Source organism: Plectrocnemia conspersa, unplaced genomic scaffold (assembly GCF_051122295.1).
Source record: "Plectrocnemia conspersa isolate PC_06_02 unplaced genomic scaffold, ASM5112229v1 ptg000008l, whole genome shotgun sequence".
NCBI classification, from domain to species: Eukaryota; Metazoa; Arthropoda; class Insecta; order Trichoptera; family Polycentropodidae; genus Plectrocnemia; species Plectrocnemia conspersa.
This window is the reverse complement of record NW_028277172.1, coordinates 9,178,500-9,205,517: the sequence shown is the minus strand read 5'-3', so window position 1 is coordinate 9,205,517 and position 27,018 is coordinate 9,178,500. Positions and strand designations below refer to the sequence as shown.

The window sequence follows — 27,018 nt, the reverse complement described above, 5'->3', positions numbered from 1 at the left end:
CATACTTCAAAGTGAAGCGCATTAATCGTCAGAAACTAAAAGCAATTAAACTCAAGATTTATCGCTGTTTCCAAATTCACGGTTAACAAATAGTTACCGTGCGTAAATTACTTAATCTTGCTAGTAATCTTGCAGCCAAATAGTGGATGATCGATTCGAATAGATTTGGACCATTCATCTTGTTTTATCACTATAATATCCGATGACAGTAATATAATAGACGGAAAGTAAACCTTATATACTATTCTATAAATTATTCGATAAACTTTTATGTCTAAGGATATTTTATGTATATAATGTCTGGGTTTTCCAATTTTTTTCAGTCTTATTTAAAAATGTATTGAGTAAAATTGCAAGTCATCTAATAATAAAAAAATGTGTATGGTTCCTGAGAAACTCTTCTTAATTGAAACTAAATTTATTTTATTTTATGTTCCCTTAGCAAAATCAAAAACTTCGCAGAATTACTTTACCCATAAACTTGTTGCATGTATAACGTAACACATATTTATATTATTTATAAATTAAGAGTTTAGAAAGCACTGTTACTTGATATCATAGAAGTAAAAATGTGTCCTTTAAGAGGGTATTTTTTTCTCGTCATTAATTTTTGGCTGAAGTACTCCAGTTATCGTCGAAAACGTGACACTCGTCATTTTCTCTCATTTTTTTTTTCTTCTGCGTTCTCACCTTTCGCATTTAGACACCTGGCGTGCAATTTTGCAACGAAGGTAATTGGCGAAAAACGTGAGAAAGTACATACATACATCTACTACATACTCACACACCTGAGCATTCGATTTATTTTCATACAGACGAACGATTCGAGTTTCCGTCAGAAATTCGTTTGAAGATACATAATGAAAAAAATATGTATTAAGTTTCACTCTGGACCATTTTCTAGCGTAATTAAAAAATATTAGATAAATATAACTACAAATCTCATTGAAAAAGCTTACTTATATCTAAGGCTTATATATTTTAATTTGATAATTAAATATCTGAAGGATCAGATAAAAGCAATTAATTATTTACATCAATAAGTTATAATACTTAAGCACAGTAATGAATTATAAATTTATTTATAACTACTCTCATCCCTTTATTTTGCAACTTTTGTAGTCTTTCGTTGCAACATGACAGGCATAAGTAAGTAGTGAGACACCAAACTGAATTCTAAGTCTGTAAAACATTGAAATCTATTGCATTAATTATAATATATTAAAACAGCTTACAATCAATATCACTATGCAAGACCTATCTCAATTTTATTATTCATCACTATGATCATCTGTGAGATTGAGAAAGTCTTAGGAAACCTAATTGGTGATATTATTAATCACTATAGAAAATGAAAAGATCAGATCTTGATTCTGAGTTGATTCTGATTCTGAGTATTTTATCCCTTTGGGGGTTCCTCAAGGGTCAAGCTGGTCTTTGTTAATGACATAAAAACGGGATTTACATATTCATGTCTTATTCTATATGCAAATGATTAAAAAACATTAAGATATGAACTTCTTCTCTCTTCAGAATGATTTTGATTTTCAATAGAAAAGGGATTTCGACGGAAAGTGTTATAATGTCATCAGTTTATTCTTACGATCTCGATGGAAAGATTTTGGGTAGAGAAACTTTCACTAAAGATTTTGGAATCACTTTTGAGAACAAGGGGATTTTTTCTTTACGTATTAAAAGCGTCTTTGATAAATCTTCCATGATGCTTGGCTTTGTTATGAGGAACGCATTTCACTTTATGATCCGTCAGATATTCGCATTCTTGAATCGGGATCTTTAATGTGGAATCCCCCAATAACCAAATATTTCGTGATCTTATGGTGGAGTCGCTCTCAATCGTCTCCATTGGAGATCAGCCTTAAGTATTAAATTGCAAAGCTCGCTGACCATCCAGCCAATTGTTGTACTTGTTTCCTAGAACAACGCAATATGTATACGCCTTTAGAAAGTGACATTTGCTTGATGGACATACCCAAGGTCGAATTATGTAACGGGAATATAGTGGCCTTACGGTGCTATTTGTCTTTTGGTGATATATTGTTTCCCATGACCGTTTCGCAACAAAGAAATATGATGTCAATGCATCGGTGAACACTTTGTGTTATTTATATGAAACCCTTTTTTCTTGCCGCAACGAGGGCATTTGTGTGGTCTCATCCTTTACACTATTGTATAATTTATCTTTATTGATTAATGATAATTTTTGGTCAAAGTCATTAACGCGAGTTTCAAGAATAGGATCCCCTACAAAATAATAAGTACTTAATTAGATTTCCGAAATTTTGTATAACTTTCTGGTAGAATAGGTATAATATAATACACTGATACAATTCAGTGTAACGAAATATTTATGTATTTTTATTATAAGAAATAAAGTATTTCTCCAGTGACCTTAAATCATATTTAGAGTGTTTAATAAATTATTTTTATATACATACGTATTACCATTATGTAGTTCAGTTACATAATGATAATACGTATGTATATAAAAATAATTCATCAAAACACTCTAAATATGATTTAAGGTCACTGCTGAAATAATTTATTTGTTATAATATAAATACATAAATATTTCAACCCGTCAAATAGTTGCCAACTTGCTTGTTTGTTCCTTGGATTTTAAAATGTTAAATTAACACCGCGTCACTCGTCACCTATGGACAATGTGTAAACTAGGTTAAAACGACGATCTCGAATGATATTCGGTAAAACATGACACCCGATGATCAAATCAACAAGCCACTGGCGTAATAATAACGATAAATAGTCTGTCACGAGCCGGTGGCGAAGAAACATACTAATTTGCCTCCGTAAATCTGTCGGCCATATTTACCATATATTCGTTTAACACCATGGCGCCACATGATTCTTTAATCATAAACCAATGAGATCTTATACCATTAATTTCATTATGTTATTTAAATTTCCACTATATTTTTAATTTATTATCAGTCCACCTGTTGTATTTTCTGACTCAGATTCTCACTTTTACACTAAAATATTAAATTATGTGAATGCAAGATTTGATAAAAAATATAATTTTATAGTTGAATAAACAACAATTAAACACATAAGTAAAAAATAAGTTAAAATAGTCTTTCAAAGAAATCATGCCAATATGTTGACCGATCCAATTTGACTATTTCATCCGAATTATTACACTGAACAACAGTTTTCAATATTTTGAAAGTTGAAATTTAAATTTTCATGTAATTTAAATACTTTCTTTACAGTGTTTATACATTTTCAAAGGTAACTGTGATATAAAAAAATGTGACGACATCGTCACGTGTTAGTGTTGGCTTATGATACACTCATATATCTAACAAGCATCGTTTACTCTAAAATTTATTTTATTTTCATATATTAATTCAGCGTAATTATGTCAAATATATTTTTTAATATGATCATCAACCAATTGAATCACAAATCACCTTTTAATCGTAGTGTGCTGGATTTTTTTATTCAGGTTTCATTAATCACTTTGGTTTCGTGTAAGTTATGTGTTGTTGTCGAGAAATTTACAAGACATGCCTATTGTCCTTTGATACTCGAGCTATTTTCGAATTGATCTTAACGTATAAACGACGCAAACCGCTATGTTTGTTCAAGCGGGCACAAAACGATTTGAGGGTCACTTGATGAGTTGTTTATTGTCAATCGAAGTGTCAGTGAATTTTCATTACACACTGAATTAATTACTTAAGAGAAAATTAATCACAAAAAAAAAATCCAAGCATTAGTGTTGACAAATCAAATATCGAAATGATTAAAACGTTAATTTATTACTCACATATGTTAAATGTTGTTAGAACAGTGAACTATATTTGAAGCTAATTATGTTTACACTAAACTAAACCAAAATATATTTTTTTAAACTTTAGCAAATTAAATAGGTTTGGCCTTAAATACTAAGGTAGTAATTGAAATTTAAAAAAATTCTCAGCTTGCAGCATAAGTTACTTAAGCAAGTGTGTTATCCAAAAAAAAATGTATTCTCATTTTGGTGAAAAATAAATATTAAATACAAAGTAAAAATTTATCATACTAACTTTTTTTATTATAAATATACGACCAAGCTTGGTGTACTTAATCATTACAATATTCATTATTTAGTGAGATTAGGAAAAACTAAATTAATGATGATCGTTTAGAATTTTAATTATATAATCGTCACTAATTCAGATCTTCCAGACATGACAAGAAATAAAAAAAAAACACTAGGATATATATTGGATTTAAAAGCCATGTTTTTCAGATGTTAAAAGCTGTTATTATTTTTTAAAGGGTTATAAAATAGACCTTATTTTTTAAATCTATAAAATTCGATTGTAAATAAATATTATTTTAGTAACCTCAGCTTTACATAGTTTTTTCAGGTTTTCTTAGCTTTTCCTTATTTATACGACGATATATTTTAATAAAAAATATTCTACCTCTTATTACGAATGTTTTATAGAAAACATGTTGTATCTTGCTAAAAAGCAAATTATGCTAAATCAACAGTAGTTATAAATTAAAGTCACTCTCAAAAATAAATGTTGTATTTTGAAAATCATGTTTTATCTTGGAGCAAATAATTCTAAATCAATTGTAGTTATATACAAAAAGTGACACTCAAACATAATATCTCCTACAATTAACTTTTTAACAGTAAAAATTACCATAATATGATATAAACATAAAGGTTTTTCATTCTACATTATACAAAAATAATGGATCGTATATTTTTACTGGAACAGACATTGGATCATAATAAACAACTGTTCCAAATAAAGAATACAATATATTTAATATATTTCACTTAAATATTTGCACTACAAATATATATTAAAATAAAAATATAGTGATGAATATTTTTATTATCTATTTACTTAAAATTATCTAAAAACATGACGCTACATCTGCGTTTCAGTTAAATAAACTTGACAATGATTCATGTTTTTTTTCAGTTTTTATGGCCGGAGGATTGTGACTTTGCAGTCAAAATATGCACCGGAAAATCTAGTTACAGTTTATTTTATAAGCATATATAAATCAGATGGTGGAGTTTAAATGGCAGTGTCGAGTTGAATTATTGTCGGATGTGATCTGTCGTGATATTGTGATGATCTTGGACGATCCATTGATGTATCTCGTGCTGCTACTATTTTGCGTCTCTTGCTGAGTCTATTTTGTCTGTCTGTCTATGATTAAGTATCACCTGATTTGAGACGTCTATCTCAAATCGCAGACGAGGATGTTGCCAAGTTAATACTATCGCGTCTTAGACACACTCACGCTAACCAAGTCGTTAATAAAAGGGTTGAACACAATTGTATTATGTGCATGGTAGACACATTGTCTATCGCACGTCTTTTCCACACAAAGAGTAGTTTTTTCGACGTCTAGTTTGACTGTAAAGTCACACCTCTTTGGCCTCAAAACTCTAAAGTGGTGACTCCTGTGTGATTAACGTTTCGATACAGATGTGCTAATTGTTTATTCTTGCGATCTCTTATCTTATTGTTGTCCCTAGTTTTGATACGTATCGGATTATCTTTTTTTTTGTTCGAAATTATCGTTGAAATGATCTGTAAATAAAAATGTTAAAACCTCTATAGTTTTTGAAATTGTAAAAATCATTGTTTTCTGAAACAATGAGAATATTTTGTTTGATAATATACATTCTTGGTTTAAGAACTGCAATTAAATTATATTACGGTACATCTTATACGCATTTTTGTGACACGTTTTCACTGAAATCTTATCTTATATACACATCTATCCATAAACGACAACTGTTATTTTTTATGCAAATTAAATTGCTTCATAATCACTCAACATTACAAAAAATATTTTTACGTAAAAACCGTAACCAATCGTCAGCCATTATCTAATTTCACGTACATAAACGTACGTAGCACGAGTGGCGCAATCACTGTACCTAAGCCAATTTGGGGACCCGCTACAAAACCCGCTTAAAATTCTGACCGCCTCACTAACTCAGATTCCCCGAAATCGCAATGCGGCACAAAGGTTTTCTATCGACGATTTGTCACATATCGAATAAAACTGTTTTATTTCTCTCTTTTTTCATTTTTGTTTCGCCTGGAAATTCATCAAAATTCAAGGGGGTACGTCCGTCGGTAACTTCCGTTTGCCAAACACGTCACAAGATATTCTCTTTGTCTTTGAATGCCATTTAAAATACACCGCTCCGCTCCGTCCCATCGTAAAGTATCTAAGATTAAAAAATATCAAAACAATTACAAGCCAGAATTTATTAAAATTTAATGTTCTTAAGAAAAGATTATATATTAAATGTTATTCATTAACTAGAATTACTATTTTATCACAGAAAATTATTAAACTTCTAAAATAAAATAAACAGGCGGTGTAACAATGACCACAAATTAAGAAAGAGTAATAACAAAATATGTTTAAATTGAGGAATTTACTTAGCTGTCGTTACTGAAATTAACAAAATACGAGAGCAATTTATTATACTAATCAAAATGTATATTTAGAATTGTCAAAGTATAATTTATTTCTGGGACTCCGAAATGTATTCAATAGGAAGCTTATTTTCATATTGCTTTCTAATAAATGCAAACAGGATAAGGGTATTATTTTGATTGAAATCTACTTCGAACTCTTGGCTCGTTCCTCTCGGCGCAGGAATCTAGTGAGTGGCGAGTGATTGACGCTCGGAAGACAGAAATATATCTTAAGCTTCATCCATCTGGGTGCATGGTGGAGTGAGAGTCGATTAGTGGATACGACCCGGGCGGTCCACTATCTTGTTACGAGCTTTCAGAACAATGTGTTTGTGCCGATTTTAAAACGATCGTCCTTGTGCAATTAACACGTTGATGCAGATAGACTCAGATATACGAAGGCGGGTCCAAAAATGTTCAGCTTCCCCGAGAGACATTAAATAAATAGAAGATCATCATTTAAAATTGCAAAGCAATATTTTTAACATTTGGATTAAGTATTATATTTTATCCAGCATATCTTCTTCGTCTCTTTATAACGTCTCATTTTTTCCCCTAAAGAGAATCATATCTTGGTTGTAGGGTATATGAGATTTTTTTAAAACCATAGGTCCTCGGGCTCTATTTGCAATTAACGTCAACGCTTTTTCATGAATCAGCACTTTGGAAGTTAACATTTTAATTTTTATTTAATTTCTTCCTACAGACGATACAATAATGTAATTTATTTAAGCAATTTTAATAATCTCTCGTATTCCAAAAATTATATTTATAATTTTGGGTAGTGTTTCTAATTTCTCAACATTTTAAATTTAATAAATTAAATAAAATTAATTTATTTATTTCCCTTCAAAATTTTAATACCAATACAATTTAAGGTATATCTGATACTAAAATACAATTTATTTTAATACAAAATTTTGTACAATGAATTTAGCATTAAATTAATTAAATCATTAACAACCAAAAAAATTTTAGTTGCTGCAAATTGATTATATCAAATCTTTAGTAAGAGTGCGCATAAGTTGTTTTACGCTTTCTGTTATTAATACAAAAAAATATATATTTCAGATCTTATTACTCTAATCTCATTTTTTTCATTCCCCAAATGTCAGTCAAAATCACTTTGCATTTACTGTACAATGTATTTAGTTTTTCAGTATAATATCAAGTAATTCAGCTATTACCGAGCACAATTTTTTACATTTTCATCGATGCTTGATGTGCTAGGCGTCACATATTTCTTGTCATATTTAACGTCTTCACGATCTTCTTAGAAACGTTTGTACTATTCGTAACTCTTAATTTTGACATAACATCCTCAAAACACCACAAGTCTATGGTGTGTTTTTTTACAATTTTATTAAACATTTATTTCACCAAATCTGGCCGAAATTTTACCAACATAAAGAGCCTAACTAAATACAAAAGATTATTTTTTAATAAGTTTTATAAAAATACTATTTTAATTAGTGTTTTTTACTAGTCCTATTTTTGTATTGAAATAAACTTTATTTTAGAGTTTTTATTTATATATATATTATTTTATAAAAGCTTTCATAAATATTTATACTACTTTATACCATTTTAATACAAAATTTAATGCAAATTATTTGTTTCATCATTTAAAATAAATCAAAATAAAAAACGGCCAAGCTTGATAAATGCGTCGTTAATTCTTGGCTCCAAAATACAAACTACGCATTCAATATTGCTGAAAATTACCATGCTAGTTACTTATAGTGTTACTAATGATAACAAATTTATCATAAAACGAAAGATTTGATCTTATTGTTTTTTTACAATGTTTTATTATTTGTCGCATTTTTATCTTTTTGATTTTTAAAGATCTTAAATAAAGTTTCTTTTATAATGTTTTACATTTTCCCTACTTTAATAAATTTTAAATGCAAAATTTAACGTAAATTTTCTGTTTTGTTAAAATAAATCAAAACAAAAAAATCGCCAAACGTTATAAAATGCGTCGTCGGTACTTGGCTCTAAAATACAAACTACGCGTTTAATGTAGCTGACAATTACTATGAACGTCTTATACATTGTTACCAATGTAATAAAAATACAAGTTCAACCTAAAACGAAAGATTCAATTTTATTATATATTTTTTTTTAATATTTTTTATTTGTCGCATTTTCAAGATTAATACTAAAATATATTTTTCACTATTTTTATAAATTTTATTGAATTCTCTCTTTGGTCATTTTAAATAAATCACAACACATATAAAAAATCAACACTTGACTCTAAAATTCAAACTACGCGTTCAATATGCAAATAACAATATTTTTAAGCAAATAACAATATCCTACAATAAATAGAGCATTACTTTCTTATAATGATTTTTTGGTTTTAAAGCAGTTGGATCATAATTTCCAGTTTAACAATAATCCTTTTTTTATTGATTTCATAAATATTCTACAAATAATCATGATTTAAAATACAATATTGTGTCTAATAAGAACAGAGAAAAAGAAAAATACGAGCTCAACCAAAAACGAATAATTATAATTCATTACATGTTGATTTTTTCCACATGTCTTCATGAGATTCTAAAGATTCTGCTTAACAAACATTTTACTAAAATATATTACAGTAAATATATTTTATTCTATAATCGAATATTTTGCTCAAACATTTGATAGTTAATAATATTTTTAGTATTTCAGTACAATTTTAAATAAAATAATTCATCCCAAAAAAATAATTTTTAATATTTTCCAGTTAACAGTGTAATAAGATAAATCAATAAGCCAACATCTGTTCATGCTTTTTTCATATTACGACCAAAGTAATTCATGAAGAATGTGTCAATTACGGCGTTAGCAAAACTATTAATGATACAAATCCTTTTCCACAACATATTTTTAACTATTTTATTCGTAGAACTGATCCATTAATTATTCTAAATGTATTCAGAACGCCTTTAATGCACGCATATATAACATTTGGTTTATAATAAATCTTAAAGCTTTCGTTGATATTTATATTAATTACTGTAAAATATAAATGGCGTAGTAGGAACAGTCACTGTATTCCTATAATGATTAAGCAGTGATATAAATCTTAAATTGACGTTTTATAAATATATAGCTGTTGATAAATTTATAATAGATATGTTAAGTATTAATGATTAAATCAAACAAATAGTAAAACTCAATTTTGATTGTGTTTATATTTAGCAAGGGATTTTTAACTATCTTAAAGATAAACTAAACCGACAACTTTGTAAACTAATTTACTGATCTCATAAAAATCGTGTATTTTCAGCAACAAAGCATTATGAAACACTTTTACGTCTGGATTACCAAAACAAAGTTGTTAAAAATAAAACTAAACAAAAGCATGAGATCACCAAATAGTTACATAACACAAACTTTTAAAATTTTACTTTAAACGTTTGTCAGACCGTTAATAATCGACGTCGCTACAGAAATCTCAATTATTACTTATTTAAACTGTACTTTGACTTTCAAAGTGAAGGATATCCAGACTGTTTGACATTCGTCGCGATCGAAGGGCGCCAACTAGGTTGATTATACAGACATAAAATTAGTAAGCGTTTAAAGATAATAGTAAGTGTTTAGTTTAGTTTTAAAGAAGCGATAATTATATCGCTCTCTGTGCTTCAGTCGAGTTCATTCAGCAGTTAAATATACTAATTATTTCGGGCAATTAAAGTCGTAAGTACGTTTACAAACAGTAAAAACTCTCACGGGTTGTTCTTTCGAACGTTTGTGTAATGGTTAAATGCTTTGGGTTCTTGTTTGAATTTATTTCCGTTAGAGCGCTTTTTAAATTGTGTGAACAGGGATGTTTGTAAACGCTGTGAGCATTAAGAGCTTAATTGTTAAAAAATAAATATATAAACTGATTCAGAATATGGACTTGATTTTTCATATTATTGAAGCAATAGAAAGTTAAATTGTTTTAATTAAACACAAAAAAATATTTTTACTTGATACACAATTTAATTCAATATTATTCTCAATTTCAATTGGTAAAGTATATAATGTTTTTAATAATTTTTACCTTATGATGTATTATTATATAATATATTTATTTAGACAATACATATATTCGTATAACATCGACACCTTATTATTGAATAAAAAATAATTTTATTATTTTTTATAAACAATAAAAAATATCTATATCAAAAACGTGACTCGCCATAGTGTACCTTTTATATGCAGTGCTTTATGCTCAGGCACTTTAGATACTAAATTAGCTGGTTACACATCTGTTAACAAACGACATTTGTAACAAACCTCAAGAGGACTCATTGCCTAACCTCTCAGAGTTTGCTGCAATGATGCAAATCACACACATACTAACACGTAACTCTTCTTTTGTCTTACTGCCGCATAATGGGCGGTCATCTATCGTGTCGTCGAATACGTACGTCCGACGACAATCCATCTCGGCCACCGTTTAGCATGTCAATGGTCACAATGGCAGACGAAAACGTGCACGGATTGACGTTCCTCGTTGTGTGGCGTATGAAATCGGCGCTTTGTACACTTTGAAAATTATTCAAACAACGTGAAAAGGAACTGGAAAACAAAAAGCATACTTCTAAGATGTATTTCGAAATCTAAAGTACTCTTTACGTTGTATAATTTATGCTACAATAGAACGACGGGACGATACGTTAAACTCTTGCGAAGTATGGTGTAGTACAACAAAAAGATATATATTTAACGCAAAATTGTATCTTAATTATTAGTGCTATATTAATAACGTTTGCTTCTTCAAATTATTTAATCATTTGGATTCCGGGTGTCGTGCTGGACCAGTGAATGTGAAGAGAGAAGCGGCGGAACAAATCTGACCATTGTAACTTAACAGCTTTTTTTCAATGCGTCATGATATCCGTTATAAAACCAATAATTATACAAATAAGCATAAAAAAAATGTTTTGGTGCACTCCTACAAGAATAAAAGCACCATTCCACATATTTTTTTCAGCTTCTCGTAACTTTTTTAAGAAATATCCCTATGTTTGCAAAGCTTATTGAGAAGCTGGATAATTTGCACAATAGAAACTTTCTCAAGCGCTGACGTCATGGCCGCAACGGACAATAATAAGGGATGTGATCGTGATTCACTTATGGTACTTTAATTCTCGTAGCTGAAAGTGGTCGTCAACATTACCCTTTAGCATTTTAAAAAGTGCTTCATTTAATAGACGCTACACCAAGAATTCAATATCAGCGCTTCTAGCACAAACTCATTGTGATACAAATATGGCTACGAGCCGTACTTTCTTGTAGAAATATTCCATATTTTTTTTTCAATTCTTTTTATCAGCAAGGAATACTTCGCTTTATTTATAATCCAAAAATTGGAGCCATATTTGAGAATCGTCAATAAATTATTGAAGTGATACGCGCTCCGCATAACAAAGCCGAGCATTATTGACGCCTTATCGCAAATTTTGCCGATGTGCATACAAAATTTCCGTCTCTGCTCGAATGTCACTTCCAAGTTATCCACGGAAGTATTCCTGCTTGATACACCTTCGCCTAAACTATAAGAAAATTTTCTAAGACTTCTATAAGATCTTCTTACTATAAGAAAATTCTGTAAGATCTTTCTATAAATAAAGTGAAACCGAATTTGTGCGAATACACTGAAACACTTTTAGGTCATCAGCATATAATTAATTAATAATCCAAAGTATTGATTGTCGCATGTGTATCGTTGATAAAGAGCTAAAAAATCATAGCGCCTGTATTAGATCTCTGTAGTACTATGGAATGAGTAAAATATTTATTCAAATATCTAAAATAAAGGTTAACCCGGAGACACGTGTTATATTTTCAAAATGTGGCAAATATTTTAAGCATTTCTAATTTATAGTATGTACCTTGTGACTTAAGCTGTAAAAATGCTTATCACGGTGGTATCCCATTTCAACAAAAAAAAATATAGACGGTAAAAACTCTTTATTTCATTCAGAATTGCCATTTTTTATGCTTAAATATTCGTTCAATTGATGCTCCCGACAGGTATAAAATATTTGCCGTTATTTTTCATTCTAATCTTTAAAATTAATCAAAACTGGACTTAAATGCTCTCAGGAGAATGAACGTTAAAGAACAGGAGTAACGCTTTTCCATTATACTAAAACTTTTGCTTGCATTTAGTTTTCATAAATTATTTATATATTTTAATATTTATAATAACAATAGTTTTCATAAAATATTTATACATTAATTATACAAAAATGTTATCTATTATACATACGTGTAATTTAAAACGTAAATATATATATATATTAGCTATCATTTTTGTTCTGATGCTGCTTTATGCTATGATCTGTATAAAGAATGCCCATTTAACAAATCTAATATAAAGCGGATTTTAAATAAATCTTAGCAGAAAAACGCTTTTCTATTTACTTTCCGTTTCATATCAGTATCAATTTTTATTTAGTCTGATTGTTCACTTACAATAACACACATAAAGAACAAGGTTGTATTTTAATTAGTCCGGCTGCCAAAAATACTCATTTAGTCGCTGTTTATGTGTATTTTTTATCAATAGTGTTTCGCAGTGCTTATGTAAATATTAGCATTTTTTTTGTATCATTTAAAAAAATTAAAAAATTAAATACTGGCTATTGAATGATCTACAACTACATATTACTAACTTATATATTATATGAGTAATTTCTGAAATTTCGCCAATATAAATGTTATTTTATGAGACTGCTTTTTGTCGGCTTTTCGATATTAGTACATGTCTGTTATAAAGAACCTAAAAATAAGAAATAAATGTCGATTTAAATAACAAATAAAAACAATAACAACGGTACATTAAGGAAAAAAATTGAAAAATTCTGGGTTGTTGAAATACACGACACATTTTCCTTGTACCAGTATATCTATAAATAAATAAAAATATTTCAATATAAATATAGACTGCTACACAATAAATAATTATACACATATCCAAATAACTTACAGTTAAAACACATCTGATTAATTGGATTAAATTCAGTAAATACAGTAAATTTTACAACAATTTTTTAATATTTCTCTTACTAATATTTGTGGAACTACTTTTTTTAATTTTTTATCTATTTTGGTTTATACAAATAAACATCATCACTATATTATACGTAATATTTATTATCTGTATAAAGACCATTTTATTTGTTTATTTTCTTTTATATAGAAATGTAAAGAAAATTACTTTCTACAACAGTTAATATAAAATAAATTTCACATTTTCTCCTTATATTCTTAAGTTGCCTAATATTTAAAATGGTAAATATATATTTACCACGAACAATTAAGAATTACCAATATTTATAGTTCGTAAATTTTGATTATTTTATTGTTTCACTTTCTTTTATGATTTTGTCAAATTAAACAAAGCTTGTATCTATATTTATTTAATCTTTGTGTATATAAATATTAACATTTTAGAAACTAAAATAATAATTTTTAAATACTGTTTTATAATATTTTTAATAAATCAAACACATTTGATGTTTGTCGCTCAAAATTTAAAAATGATTATCCGTCATTTTAACGGAAATTGCGTTAAATACGTAGTAATTTATATAATAATATTTCAAGAAATATAAATATATAAAAATCAACTGAAAAGCTTAGCTATAATAATACAAAACAATTTAGTATTTATGACAAATTAAATAATAATACACAGAAAGGGTACAAATTATCTTCATAATATACTTTTGATTAACTCATCCTTAAATGTGAAACCTTGTTGAAAGTTTTTTTTCTTACACTATCAAACAATCGATCAATTTCACGGCACAATACCGTTTCACAAACACACCTGTCCATCGACACAATCGGAAGGTCTACACACAATGAGTCATAAAACTTACGATGACGCACAGGTTATAAACCTCGAACATTAAGGTACATTCATATAAGTTATCATATATGAACACACGCAAGAAACCATTTCATTCAATAAGCAAAAAGTTTCATATTAATAATTTTAATTTAATTTCTCTTACAGATGCACCACCCAATCCAGATGAAACCTGCCGATAGTGAGAATAGAAATGGTGAGTAAAGAATTTTCATTTCCTTCTTAAACCTCGTTAAACGAACCCCAGAGAGATCAAATTCATTACTTAAATCGAATTAATTAAGTTAAGGGGGTGAAGGGAGACTTAATAACATTTTTTCTCCCTCAATCGAGTTAACCTGATTTTTTCATTAAGCGAGTCAAAGGAGTTCTGAATGGGTCTCTAATGAATTGAAAGTCTGTTGTTGTGCGGGAAGTAATTTAAAGCTTATTGTTCTAGGATATTTTCCAATCTTTATTTTAAAAATAAATAATATACCAATAAACGTATTATGTAATATATTTAAGATGAAACATTTAATCAAAATTATCTGCGAGATTTGCTAGCAAATGGGTAACTACAGTAGCGTCAAATTCATACAAAAAAATTGTTTTACAATATATAGGTCAAAATTTATGTCTACTGTTTAACAGGCATTGCCGGATAATGCCTTAACTCAGCACTTATCAATATGAAGGTCACGATTATTACAAAACGTGACCCATTAACACATCCGTTATTCGAAGAGAATCATGTGCACACATTAAAAAAATGTCGCATCCGCCTTCGTTCCTTTTTCGATAGATAAAATCATAGTCACGTACGCGGAGACTCTTCTTTTTGGATTTGGAATCACACGTTTGATATTTTTTTAGACTCAAAGGGTCAGTTTGCATAACTGTCCGCCCGAAAGTGTTAAATTTTACATAAAGCCGGATGCGACAGTGCCATGTTTTTTTATTCCCTCTCTCTCCTTTCAAATCCGTTTATGGTGCTACTGAATCGGGAAAGTTTTTAATGTTGACAAGAGTCGACGCTAGAGGCTCTATGATCGCTAGATATATGTAGGTGCATACATACTCCATTATGCAAACGAACATCATTGAAGTCGGAATAAAAAGCGATAATAATACACGCCGAATATCGTTGTTTCAACGTTCATATATAATGAATGGTAAAAAATTGAATGGACATGTTTTATGCACGCCCATTTCACACTAGTGAGTTATAAAGTCTTGTCAATATAGTCATAGATTTTTTAAATTTCTATTTTTATATTAATTTTAGCATGAGAAATTCGGTGATCGTAATTATCGGTTGAGTGAAATCAAGATTTTTGAGCGCACATATTTATTTTTAATTTTCTTTTGGCAGTCCTATGTATACTGTATTTATATATTGTTTTAGTAACAATGTCATTTTAGCTTCAAAAAGTTCCGAAAAATCAATGTCCATGCAATAATCCAAATGGCGTTTTCGTGTAATCCGCGTTACGGCAAAAAATATACATAAAAATAAAAATCGCTCAAAAAGGGATGATTTGACCCTCGAATAAATATGTATGTATAAAAATCGCTTAAAACCCCCACAGGATCCTATATAATAAAGCCTCGACTCTGGGTAATAAATTAAGGCCATCTGCCATAAAAAAACATACCTCAACATACGAGGATTGATTACCAATGAGATGTAATGTATGAATGGTACAAGTTGCACAAAAAATATAATAATTAAACAAAATTAACCCTAATTTCCATTGGTAATAAAAATTTAAATTTCGGTTTTTGCTACTTATGCAGTAAAAAGATTCACGCTAAAAAGCGCGTTCTTAGATTTAATATTCTTATCATTCCTTAATATAATAATGAAAGATTTATTTTACATAATTGCTAAAAAAAGTAGCTTCAACGTCCAATGTATACGAATGACATTTCTGTGTTAAACATTGCAATTCCGTATTGTTTTATTATTTAAAAAAGCAATTGCTTCGTCTCTCTGTGTTTACTCTGTCGATTGATTCGTCATGTGAAATAGGAAACGTATCAACTGAGTCAATACGCATAGCAACGATTGATTCGGTTAAATTGACTAAAATATTTATTATTTATATGCATATTTAATAATAATATTTATTTTGCTAATATTTCTTACTGTAATACCAAAAAGTAATATAAACTTGTATCCACATGAAAAAGTTTTTTTTCTATGGGGTATTAAAATAAAATTGTTGCTTCTATAAATTATATTATTTATATATAAATTATAGTATTTTTCAGTGTTATATTATTAAAAAATTCGTTGTATTTTACGATTCCAAGATTAATGACTTCCCAATTCGCGTCCCGATTTAACTGCGTTTCTCTAATACCTCAAGTTATTTTAAGTGCATACTCAAAATCTATATTTATACCCTAGTTTAACCACAGTTGCTATAAAATTTTACAATAATTGACTTTCCTCATATTATATACACAACTGCGTTTGCTATGCGACTTCACACGTTAGCTATGCGACTTCTTTTTTTCTTTGATTCCTACATACATATACGAGTTCTTAGGTTTCTTATTGTGTTCGTTATTTTTCAACACTCGCATTGTGTTTCATTATTTGTTATTATGATTCCCGTCGCCTTGTGGGAACAACTCGCAGTGCGTATGTAAATCGTTTCGTCTGGCGTTTTGTATAATCGATGAAACACAGTCACATCATGGGCATAATTTGACCCTTAGTTCTTAAGCCCCCAGACGTATGCAAAGTCAGCCCTGACTGCATAATTTGTGAAAGATTCTTATACACAGGAAAGACAGAATGGTTGTTGAATCTTTACGATGTTGCCACTAGCATACATTAAGTGTTTTTGCTTTAAAATGTATATATTGATTGTCGTTTAGTTAAGCAACCTTGTACTGTATTGGCCTTTGAACTGAATTGTTTACTTTATATTTACATAAGTATTATAGAAAAATATCTATTTGGTGATTTAAAAATCTTTTTAAATCTCTATATCAATCTGTTAAATTTATTAAAATATAAAAGCAGTAAAGCAAACCATTTTTTATAAATCTTACCTTATCAGTTTTAATCTAAATTTATGTAATTCAATTTAGACCGAGATGATTATCTAAGAAAAGGTTCTTCTTTTTTGTTATGATAAATATGTCAACCCTACGGTTTATCGTAGTATTAAAAAAAACAACCGTATTACTCACGTTTATTCATCTACTCAAAATGCAAGAAGAGATTTTATTTTATTTTTTCTCAAAGCAATTTATTAAAATTTATATATTTAAATTAATATTTTGACTATTGACCTGAAAAATCTGGGTTCGAATCTCGTTTTAGAATTTCTATCGTGTCTAGAAGATCAGTATTAGTGATTATTATATAAATTTAATTTTGATCGATCAACACATATTAGGTGTACCTAGATTTTTCTAATCTCATTACTAAATATCGTACTGATAGATTAAAATCGATCTAGGTCATATATATCAGGTATTGAACAAATTATAATAATGGACTACTGTCGTTTAATTAATTTATTACTACATTACATCTATCAACATTATATAACAATATTTTAAAAATAATATAGCTTGTTCCCATCTTTAATGATTCCTGTTGAAACTTTAACAAAGCCGAATATTAGACAAAACAGAAAGTGAAGACGAAACAAAATTTTAAAAACGAACATTTACTCTTTAATCATGGAATCAAAAAAATATAAGTAGTATAATTTAGGATTCAGCAAAATGGTTAGCGAAATATACGCTTCATATGTCGCGTAAATATATCTTGAATGGGGTATCAAATACTTGGAAAAGTTATCGTTTGATTAATAAATATGTGCCACACAGCCCATAGCAGTAAAATTGTATGCAATACAATCTCCAATTGCCAGTTGATTTTTCGTCCTAATATAAAATTTATTCATTAGTTGAACAAACTTTTCGGTTAAATCTTCGGTCTTCTCGAAGTCTTGACAGTGACTGGCCGTTGAAAAAACTTCTCATTAGTTGACCAAAATTTGACATTTACCTGGCAATGTTTCTATGTCTAAAAGAAATGGCATTTATCACAAAGTATTGACATTTAGTACTATGGCAAAGTTTGAAATACCATAAAATATATACATATAAACAGTTGCCGAGAACACAATGAAAATGAGAGGTATGTGAAATCTTGCGCCATTTGTGAACTCCGAATTCGCATTGAATCTGCAGGTTATTCAACCAAAACACCGACACACCCGCGAATCGCATTCCTCGCGTCATTCGCTCACTTCCTCTGATTACTCCTCAATCTTGCAAGATCTTGAATCAGCCAGTTCGAAGGTCGCGCACGTCACTGTGTGCAATACCTGTTTGCTTACAAAGGTGGCAAGTGCGCGACGACAGGTCGCACGCCGCAAATTGTGTCACACTAGACGAAGGAGAGGGGTGTGGGAGGGGGGTCCGCGGGGGCGAAGTCCCAGAGCTGAGGCACTCGCCAGTGTACGCTAAGACCTCGGCCGACGCGGACCAAAATCTGTTTACATTCCGAGTATATTTATATAGTTTGCGTGTTATACGACCGACACGTGCGTGTGTGACGATTTTGTTTTGTATTTGGCGCGCGACAAATCGAAAACAAAAGTGACGGAAAGTCGTAGAGTGTGTGGGGTGCTTAAGTTTTTTTCCAGCGAGCGCCACTGGTGCAACCTTCGCGTGTTGCCATTGTGAAAAATATTGTATTGTTTACGATGCTCCCGTCCGCCAAATCTTAAAAATAGAGCTATATCTAATGCGAGAAAGAACGTCATTCTACGTTCATTTAGAAAAAATATGGCAGATCTATCTTATGTCTTGAATTTAAAAATATCGTTTATTTTATTTTAACGTAATGTGTACTCGTGGTAATGGTATCGATAAGTCTTCTTGATAGATGTAATTACATAAAAAAATATAATTGGATTCCTCTCAGGATTATTATTATTTACATTTCAGAATCATTCGATTGTAAATCGTGGATCTAAAATAGTTGATGCAATTTTTTCATATAAAATATATATTTTAACTATTTAACTAAATCCCACTCTAGATTATTTTGCAATTCTAAATCTCAACTCTTTCGACACCATAGAGATTTATAGCGTTATTTTGTTCTAGCGTGAATTACGTTATATGCTATTGCGTTTATATGTAAAGCGCAGATATCTTAGGACAGATTATATCAGGTAAACAAAAAAGTTTTATATATTAAAAATCAAATAATGGCAATTATCTATGACTCTTTCCTAACAAGATACAAGTTTCAAAATACTGGCGAAATATACAAACTTTAATATAAATTTTATTTTTATATTATTCATAGCCAAAAGTGATAAATCATGTGGTAGGATCTTTAAAACAAACTTTTTCCTAAATGTATCTTTATTTTGATTAAAAAGCCTCGGTTCTTTCTAAAGTTAAGCATCCTTTACGCGTCCCAGTTATATAAAGTAGATCTCAGCCGAAATTGTTTGGCTTCTATCGAGAAACTTGTAGTGGACAATTTCGCCTACAGTCTATAATACACAAATCATTATCTTCTGTAGATGAATCGTCTTTGAACTGTTTGAAACTGAATCATTTTATGACATCTAATATTAGATTTGTTTCAATGCAGAAGAAAATCCATTGATCATTGCAATTAAGCGAAAGATCAATAAAGTAGAAATGATCATATTGTTAGACTTTGAAGCAAGTTTTCATCTACAAGATTGCTATTTGTAAAAGTAAGCAAATTTTTTCGTTGCTTACTTTGAAAAATTCGGAGAGTTTTAAAACGCTTTTATTAATAGCGGTTCGTTCTTCTTGATTATTAATCACTAAGGTTTTTCTTGAACGGGTGCGTCTTTGAGTAAATTATTTTCCAGTAAACCATTTTTTGCCTTTGATCTTAAACATGCTCGAAATACGTAAATTCAATCAACATTTTTAAAGCGCAAGTATCACAAATTAGTGGACAATAAAAAATTACTGACGCATATCTAAGCTATTCAGTATATACAATATAAATACATGAGTCTAACAAGGCATTTCTTGGAAGATACCTAATATAAGGTGACCAGATTTTGCAAATATAAAAAAAGAGCACACGAATAAAATGCTCATTATTTCTGCGGGGAAAAAAAGGTCATTTTGTAAATATTTGTTCAAGGATATAAAAGGAAAACAAATTGTTGCGGGAGCTAAAAAAAATAAAGAAAAAATCATTTCAGAAATTTTAAATTTTTGTTGAACCAAGACCATCTTAAATAAAATTTGCTTGAGGAGGACAAATTGTTACGAGAGCTATAAACAAGGTCATTTCGGAATTTTTTGTTCATGAAAGACAAAGAAGGACTTGCTTAATCCTCGAAGAATGTCGTTTGGTTACCTTACCTAACACATATTTATATATATATTTTTTTGTTAAATACATTAAAGATATCATCTTTGAGCTAAAGAAGTTCCTTATTAAAGAATTTTGAATTCTTCATATGTACAATCTATCTCGATTTTAATTATTAATTCACCGTGAAATATAGAAAATCTTTGTAAACCTAATCTATGATGCTCGATCGGAATTTTAATTATATAATAATCACTAAGTCCGATCCTCCAGTCATGAAAGAAATTAAAAAATACTGAAGTGCATGTGGGATTTAGACTTAAGTCTTACATGTTAATAGTCAGCGACTTAAACAACTCGTCTATCATGCTGGTTTGCTTGCTTATCTGCTAAGTTTATCAGCATTGCATGTGAAATTTAGTTTAGTTTAACAAGGTTATCTGGCAAATACCTTAAATTGTAGTATTCTTAGCTATATATCTGACAGATAGTAAGGCTGTGTATCATTTCTTTTTTGTGTCATAAAGTAATAGAGCAAAGCTTGAAACACCGTAAAAAATAAAGCTGTAGTAGTTAATTGCTCTATATAATTATGTATTCGATCCAGTTTAAAATGCTTGTTCAGCTATTATTCGGAAACTATTTTTTGCTTCGGAACAAGCTCGTGTGATCTTGCACACTATCTGCCCTATATTTGTGAAATCAAACACATTTTTAAATTCGCTTTTATTAATAGATAGTCTAGTTCGAATTATACAAGTCACATCCTAGCGAAATTATAATTAATGGTAATAACAACATCCGCTTTAATCAGCTGCATTTAAAATTTGAGCTCATTTTGACGTTTGTCGCTCGCGCAGTGCTGCCAACATTGCAGGCGCTCCTCTGCTGCGTGACAGCGTGACGTTCGCAAACGTACGCATGGCGTTAATGTTTATGACTATGAAACGCGTGCAAAGATCTTGACGGAGACCAGCCGTCGTCCTATTAGTGGCACCAAAAAAAGATAAGACCGTCCCACTTGCTGCACGACGGATGAAACACTAGAGACAATCCGGCGGGATGATATGTAGTCGCTTAATCCCATCTCATGTTGGCACCAACTGAGCCACTAAGATAATGCGCTAATGGGGGGAGGGGCGGTTTTAACGACATTAAGATTTTTTTACTTGACCCATATTTTTATTTATAAAAATACATTTTAATTGCTCCGAAAATAAAATAAACAATTGCATGTTATTCAATATATGCTCGCAATGTTATGTGTTTGGAGCCAAGAAGTGTTTAAACGTATTGAAAAAAAAAACAATGTTTGGCCCAAAATATGCGTAACGCGTCCTAAAGAGAATATTTGCACGCAAACACAATTTATCATCTAGATAAATATAGAAATGTCAATATCTGTCGCTCTCTCCTGAGAAAAAGTCGACGCAATTTATTGCTTAAACGTCAATCAGATTATATTTAGCTTTGCTACGGAATGAGTGATACATTTACATTACATATGTAGTATATACATAATATTTTTCGTGTACTTGAGAGTAAAACATTAAATAAATTAAGTGGTGATTCTGTCACGGAAGGTTTATAATTAATTTTAAATTTACATTTTACATATAATACTATGTACATAAAGAACACCCAAACATCCCAATTAGAACATGTTTTTCGAGCACCCTCTAAAGAAGGTTTCGCTCAGTAGGGGCAAATTGAAAAAACTGTCACATTTATCGGTGGTGCCGTTAGGGACTCTCTCTGGAGAATACCTTAAATGCGGTAGAATATTCAATGGAGGCGACCGGCCAAGGACGAGAGCTTGTCGAATGGCGACATTCTGTGGTTCTGCCTTGCTATTAATCCTATAATGACGGCTCAGCGAGTCATTATCTAGCATCAGGCCAATGAAAATGAGAGTGCGTTGCCTATTTCAACGTTGACTCAAGAGCAACTGTATGGCGTGGCTCACAGTTGTTGTTTTCACTGGCGCCTAGAGAAATAAATTACTCAGAAAAGTATGATAAGATAATAATTATTATATTTGCATAAAAGATCTTATCACGATGTCTCTTTTTAAATTGATTGCAAGAAACATCGTATCACTTTTGCTGACAAACGGCCGCCACAAATATACAAACTTTACTTGCCGTTTTTTTAATTCTAGCACTACTTATAAGTTTAACGCAATTCAGTCTATGTTTGGTTAAAAAGCGCAGTTTTTGCTTTACTTTTTAAATGCATAACGGTCTTGAGAATGAGAAAAAAAATTAAATCCTCTAAATAAGCTTTGCAATGGCTATAAAATTCATGCAAAATTTGCTCTTGACAAGTTAAGAAAGAAATGACCATACTCATGGTACTAAAACGGGACTGAAAAACATTGAAAAATATAAAAAGTTACAAATGTCTTTAGCAGGGTCCTAAAGAATAGCTATACAGAAGTCGATTTAGACGTGTCAAAATGTGGAGGATTTTATATACATAGTCATAGTATATATATCATATTAAGAATATGCTTTTGTATTACTATTTACCGCAAATTGTTTTATCATGACTACAGTTGCTTTGCTTTGCACATTTGTCGTAATGCAAATATTAAATTGTTTATGTTTTAAAATGATAGAATAAATATTGATAAACATATTACTGCTAATTGTATTATAAACTTTTATACCTAATATATATTGTATATAAATATAATGCTTTCGCACCTGAAGCTTCATACAGTAAACTAAACTAAAATAAACCCATCGACGCTTTCAAGCATGCTATTTCTATCGTCCACATTTTTACCAAGTATTAACGATGATGGAGTGCTCGTCGACGCAAGATACTCCTCCATCATTTCCGAGCAATAATTTGGTTGTGCAATGCCAATAGACTGATGATGGATGGATAAGCTTTCGCCATTATAACGCACAATAGCAGATGAAAGTTGATGACAAATCAACGACTGTGTTGACAAATCTGATGACAAGAAACACATTTTTTAGATCAATAAAATAGTAACGAATTAAATTATTGTATAGAGTTGTTTAACCTAATATGTCATAAATGCATAAGGGCAATGTCTAAAACGACAACATTCGATTCACGCCTATGAAGTATCAAAAAAAATATATAAACACTAGTTCATGATGACATAAAATTATCATCATCATAGTTCATCTCAAGATCTCAACACCTGTCGCTGTCTTATAAACAACTATTCTAAACAATGCTTTATTAAATATATGTACGCCCATGATACGACGGCGTATTATTAGATGTTCTTTAGTTCATTCTAAAATACAACACAATTATTGTAATAGAAACAAATATAATGATCTAAATAAGCGCGTCCTAAAATTATCTTATAATAAAAAATTATGGTTTATAAAAAAAATTACTAGTATTATATGCCATTTGCATGCTTCAGTGTATTTTATTGTCCATTAATTAAAATGAAATTTCAGAATGAATGATCTTCTCAGTGTAAAAAAATGGGAATGGATCATTTAATAAAATTTATGATAAACTTTTGAATTATGATTATATTATATAGTAAAGAACAGCTTTGTTATTAGTATATTTTTATAAAAATATGTATTATAAATCTCTAAGCCATTCTCTGATTTATTAAATACACAACTAAGTGTACGAATAGATTCGTCAATTATAACTTCCATTCCTTTTTTACTACTTTTTATACCTTTTATGTTACGCATCTAAAAGGAAATCAAAAATATATAACAATTACAATTAATAATAAATATGTATATAACATTGAACTTAGATTATGCTACATTTTGTTAAACATACAATATAATAATCCAGTGTACATGTTGTATGTTCTGTTATCAGATGTGTCTGTTTTATGACCAGTATTCATATGATCCATGAAAATTCCAACATTGACCTCATGGAACATTTTCCTCCCTTCAGCTAAGTGGCTAATGTCGCACGTGACCTAAAACCACCATAATATCACCTAAACATGATATATGACAGCGATAAAAGTACCAATTTACGACGCGTCACAGCATGCGTAAATTCTTAAAAAAAAAACTTTCTGGCACTGATCGTTCTGTGTGATTCTATTTCGGCCATCCCTGATCTAACCTAACCGTCGGTGGTATAAAGCCGGTGAGCGAGCGTTTATTGTTTTCCTTTTTTATTTTTTTAATTCATTAGAAGCTTTGTATTGGCTCGTAAAACATTAAGATTATAATGCGAAGAATATTTAAAATAGTTCAGAATCGACAAGATAATGATCAAATATCTATATGATTTTCGTGTCACGTAAAGTCTTATTGAAATCTTTCGGGATCTTTCACTCTAATGTGATTCAGATTCTCTATTGAAATGGGCAATCAACCATTTGCTTTTCAATTTTGGAAAATGAAAGGGTCTTAATTATATATACTTTCACTAAAGATCTCGGAATCACTTTTGAGAGCATCTGAAGATTCTCTCTACACGTAAACTACGTGAACAAAAAAATTTGGCTTTGTTATGAGGAACGCGTTTCAGTTATTCGTGTCCTTTATGACACTTCACTTGGTAGCATTATTAAATCAAATTTATAATTTAGAATCTCTAAGTTACCAAATACTTTCTTTTAAACAAGTTAGTTCATAAAACATTTTTGAGTTACCTTTATATAAGGATATTTAGGAATTACCTGTTTTTGTATCTCAGCGCTTTTATTTTAGGAAGCGTTGGGAGTTCTCGCAGAAAGTTGTATGTTGCAAAGCATCTCTTTAAACTATTAAAGGATGATATTAACAATTTAATATATTTCAGTAACTCCAGTTTAGGGTTCCGGCACGTCTTCGAGAGTCACAATCTCGTCCTCTTTTGACGCCTGGTAGAACCAGGACTTGCCTATTGCTATCGCCATCTTACTCCTTAATACGGCATTGCACATTGATATTTTTAATGACAATAACGAGGAACTCTGGTTCGTACATTACATCACGTTAGGTCACGATGTTCTTAATTTATTGAATGCGATGCATTTGTAAAACACATTTTCAAGAAGCAATATACCAATTCCTTGTTCCTTAATAATTAGATTATTTTCAAATAGTATGATTATACTTAATATAGATCCACCCGCTTTAAGAAAATGTAGCCAAAATACATTTTATACACTCAAGTATATTTTTAATGGACTATGTTTTATGAGGCTGTAATCGGAACAGAAGCAGCTTAAGTACTTAAAATTCTTTCTGGTGAAACTTATCCGAATCTGAAAGTTATCTGTAACAGTAGCCAGACTTTGCGCTGTAGTAGCGGATGTGGTGGGGGTGCAATGCAATTTTCAATGGAAATGAATCAAGTCCAGTCGCTCGTCAAAGACGCAAGTATCCCAGCAATCCCGATTGGATCTCGAAGCGCATAGCTAGCAGTATATCTCTGGTGAGCTAGCTAGCGGAAGGTCGGTGCATTCGCAGCCGCAGTTGGCGCTTGATTGATGTGCAATGGTGCGTGTGCCAAGTCGTAAAGCATTTCAACGCCCTATCGACGAAGTGCCATCGTTATCCAGATCCTGACTTTTTGCCTTCCGATTGATGTCCATATCAATCTTGAAGCTCTTTAGTTCAACGAGATGCGAAAACCCGTTGAATTGTGTCCATTTCCTCGTGGCTGATTATTTATTTTCTGATGTGTCATTCAATTTATTTTTAAAAATATTGCCCTGTATGTGTAGAATCTTTTTTGTATTTTTTATAATCAATTAATATGTATTTAATATTGATTGTGCCATATTTTAAATCAGAATTTAAACGTTTAAAACGACGACGATAGTACGTGTCTTGCACAGGTGTATATCTTTCGTCAAGTTCACGTAATCTAAATGATGTAGCGTATTATTAATATAAATGTATACTTCGTTTGTAGTTATCTACTAGAATCCATTAAAGCTACCTTATTTAATTAGGTCTGATAACAAGTGCAGGAGATAAGTCTTTATCGCCGCACAAATGCGTTTTTAAAAATATATAAGTACTTGTACCATATTTGCATTAACACAGTCAGTTTGAGTGTTATCCATTTCATCATTATTCATAATTGAGAAAGAGATGGCAAGTTTGGGTTTAGGCCGATACTATTAAAATCACACGTTCTGTTTATATTTTGAGCAAATTTAAATTAGTATTTATTATATAAAAATAATGCCGGTTTATCATCATAGATTTTTCCTAGATTTATTTAATATCACGGTTGAATATCGTGATGAATATTTAAATTAAAATTAAGCTACGTCGTACACAATGACTGCTTGTTGTTAAATTAGATTTGATTTTAGTCTGATGTCTTTCTACTTA

General features: G+C 30.2%; 1 protein-coding gene and 1 long non-coding RNA gene across 35 annotated transcripts in view; both read left to right on the top strand.

Annotated features, from left to right (window-relative positions):
* The window catches only part of LOC148232911 (CUGBP Elav-like family member 1), a 263,128-nt gene that overhangs the window by 193,951 nt on the left and 42,159 nt on the right, over window positions 1-27,018 (top strand). For 15 of the 34 annotated variants that reach the window (XR_015810521.1, XR_015810518.1, XR_015810520.1 and 12 more), the window contains one exon: window positions 14,521-14,569. Coding sequence is in view for 11 of the 34 variants with exons in the window: in XM_088190749.1 (XP_088046875.1) it covers window positions 14,521-14,569 (49 nt within the window). In the remaining 23 variants the exon portion in view is untranslated. Of the gene's footprint in view, window positions 1-14,520; window positions 14,570-18,843; window positions 18,933-27,018 lie in introns of those variants that run through there. The other 19 variants (XM_088190774.1, XM_088190770.1, XM_088190768.1 and 16 more) reach the window with 3 other exon arrangements.
* Window positions 20,322-23,046, top strand: LOC148232913 (uncharacterized). The gene is made up of 2 exons (XR_015810522.1): window positions 20,322-22,825; window positions 22,869-23,046. It is a non-coding gene; the product is annotated as an uncharacterized LOC148232913 (long non-coding RNA).